Source organism: Lynx rufus, unplaced genomic scaffold (genome assembly GCF_022079265.1).
Source record: "Lynx rufus isolate CCGP_SWC_20201006 ecotype Redwood Valley unplaced genomic scaffold, mLynRuf1.p SCAF_9, whole genome shotgun sequence".
Classification (NCBI taxonomy): Eukaryota; Metazoa; Chordata; class Mammalia; order Carnivora; family Felidae; genus Lynx; species Lynx rufus.
This window is the reverse complement of record NW_025814897.1, coordinates 113749849-113751368: the sequence shown is the minus strand read 5'-3', so window position 1 is coordinate 113751368 and position 1520 is coordinate 113749849. Positions and strand designations below refer to the sequence as shown.

The 1520-nt window shown below is 70.9% G+C and overlaps 1 protein-coding gene across 1 annotated transcript; it reads right to left on the bottom strand.

Moving 5' to 3' along the window:
* Positions 1-645: 645 nt before the first annotated feature.
* On the bottom strand, positions 646-1520 carry PHLDA2 (pleckstrin homology like domain family A member 2). The gene is made up of 2 exons (XM_047071615.1): positions 1102-1520; positions 646-918 (listed from the first exon to the last, which is right to left on the bottom strand). The coding sequence occupies exon 1, from the start codon at positions 1512-1514 to the stop codon at positions 1119-1121; it is 396 nt and encodes a 131-aa protein (XP_046927571.1). The 5' UTR covers positions 1515-1520; the 3' UTR covers positions 646-918; positions 1102-1118.

Here is a 1520-nt window from a genome sequence, read left to right as displayed (position 1 = left end):
CGGCCTGACTTCCGGAGGACGGGGACCCGGCCGGACAGGGAGGGCTCGCCAGCTGCCAACCCTCAGGAGTATGAGGCCCCGGCCTCCCCCCACTTGCCCGGAGGCCCCGCCGCCTCCCCGCTCCAGCACCGTGGGTGCGGGCCAGCGGGGCCTGGTGGGGGCTGCAGGGAGCTGCCCCGGCCCCAGCAGGGCTGGGGTCAAGGGGAGCACAGGGGGCGCGCGGCCGGAGGGCTGAGGGCTCCCTAACGGGGGGGGGGGGGCTGGGGGCACAGGTGGCATGTGGGCGGTGGGGGGCAGGTGGGGCCGGCACCCGCTGCGAGCAGGGGCAGCTCAGGTGCAGGGGGTGCCCTGACCTCAGCGGGGCAGTTTGGGAGTGACCTCCCTGAGCGAAACCAGGCCCCGTCCTTCCGGACACACGCCCAGGAGCAGAAGTCAGCCAGGGCCAAACCTCAGGGCACTTCCCAGCCTCTGGAGAGGCTGCTTGGCAAGGAGGGTGTGGACCCGGCCCAGCGGATGACACTGCGTTCATTCAAAGTGCCCTGGCTTCCCGGCCCTTCCGACGCCAGGGTGGCAGCTCTCCCCACCCCCACCCCCACCGAAAGGGCCGCCAACCCTCCCGCAGTAAGGTCACACGGCACCACAGCGGCTGGTAGAAAAGGGAACGGGTCAGGCGGTTTATTTGGAATGAACATACTGATGCAAACACTACATATGAAGACAGACGGTTCCACGACGAATAACCATCAAAATAAATACATAGATAGTCTGATAATTTAACGCGCCCGCTCAGCGGGCCGAGGCTCGGCGGCTCCGCACGGGAAGGTCCTTCTCTGTGGGACAGGGACATGGCTCTCGGCCTCTGTCCTCACTGTGGGCGGCGGGAGGGCGGCCCCCGACTCGTCGTCGAGTGAGTGGCTCCTGTAGGGGGGAAGGAGGAGGGTTAGGGAGCTGGCGGCTCGGCGTCCGGCCTGTGGGCCCCCCTTCTCCCCGCCCCCCCCCGCAGGCCCCAGACGCGGGAGGAGCGAGCGACAGCCCCGGCCCGCGCGCCCCAGGGACCCCTCGACGGCGCGGCGCCCCCCCGGACGGCGTCCCCGCACTCACCGCGGCGGCGGCGGCGCTCAGGGCGCGCGGGCCGGCCGGGACTCGGGGGGCGCGGAGGGCGCGGCGCGCTCCTGGCGGCTGCGGAAGTCCTGCAGGGCGCGGCGGTTCTGGAAGTCGATGAGCGCCAGCGTGATGGCCGCGTTCCAGCAGCTCTCGCCCGCGCAGCGGAAGTCGATCTCCTTGCGGTCGGTGGTGACGATGGTGAAGTAGACGTACTTGCCGGTGCGCTCCACGCAGTCCACCTTGAGGATGGAGTGGAAGCGCAGCTCCTTGGCGCGCGCGCCCGGCCCGGCGGGGAACAGGCGCAGGCGGTCGGGGGTGAGCACGCCGCGCTTCTTCTTCCACAGCTGGAACAGGCTGTCGCTGCGCTTCTCCAGCTCGCCCTCGCGCAGCACCTCGCCGGGCGTCCTCATGGCGGC

Excerpts from the sequence above, each read along its gene's own strand:
- PHLDA2 (XM_047071615.1), bottom strand. The coding sequence starts at position 1,514 with ATGAGGACGCCCGGCGAGGTGCTGCGCGAGGGCGAGCTGGAGAAGCGC.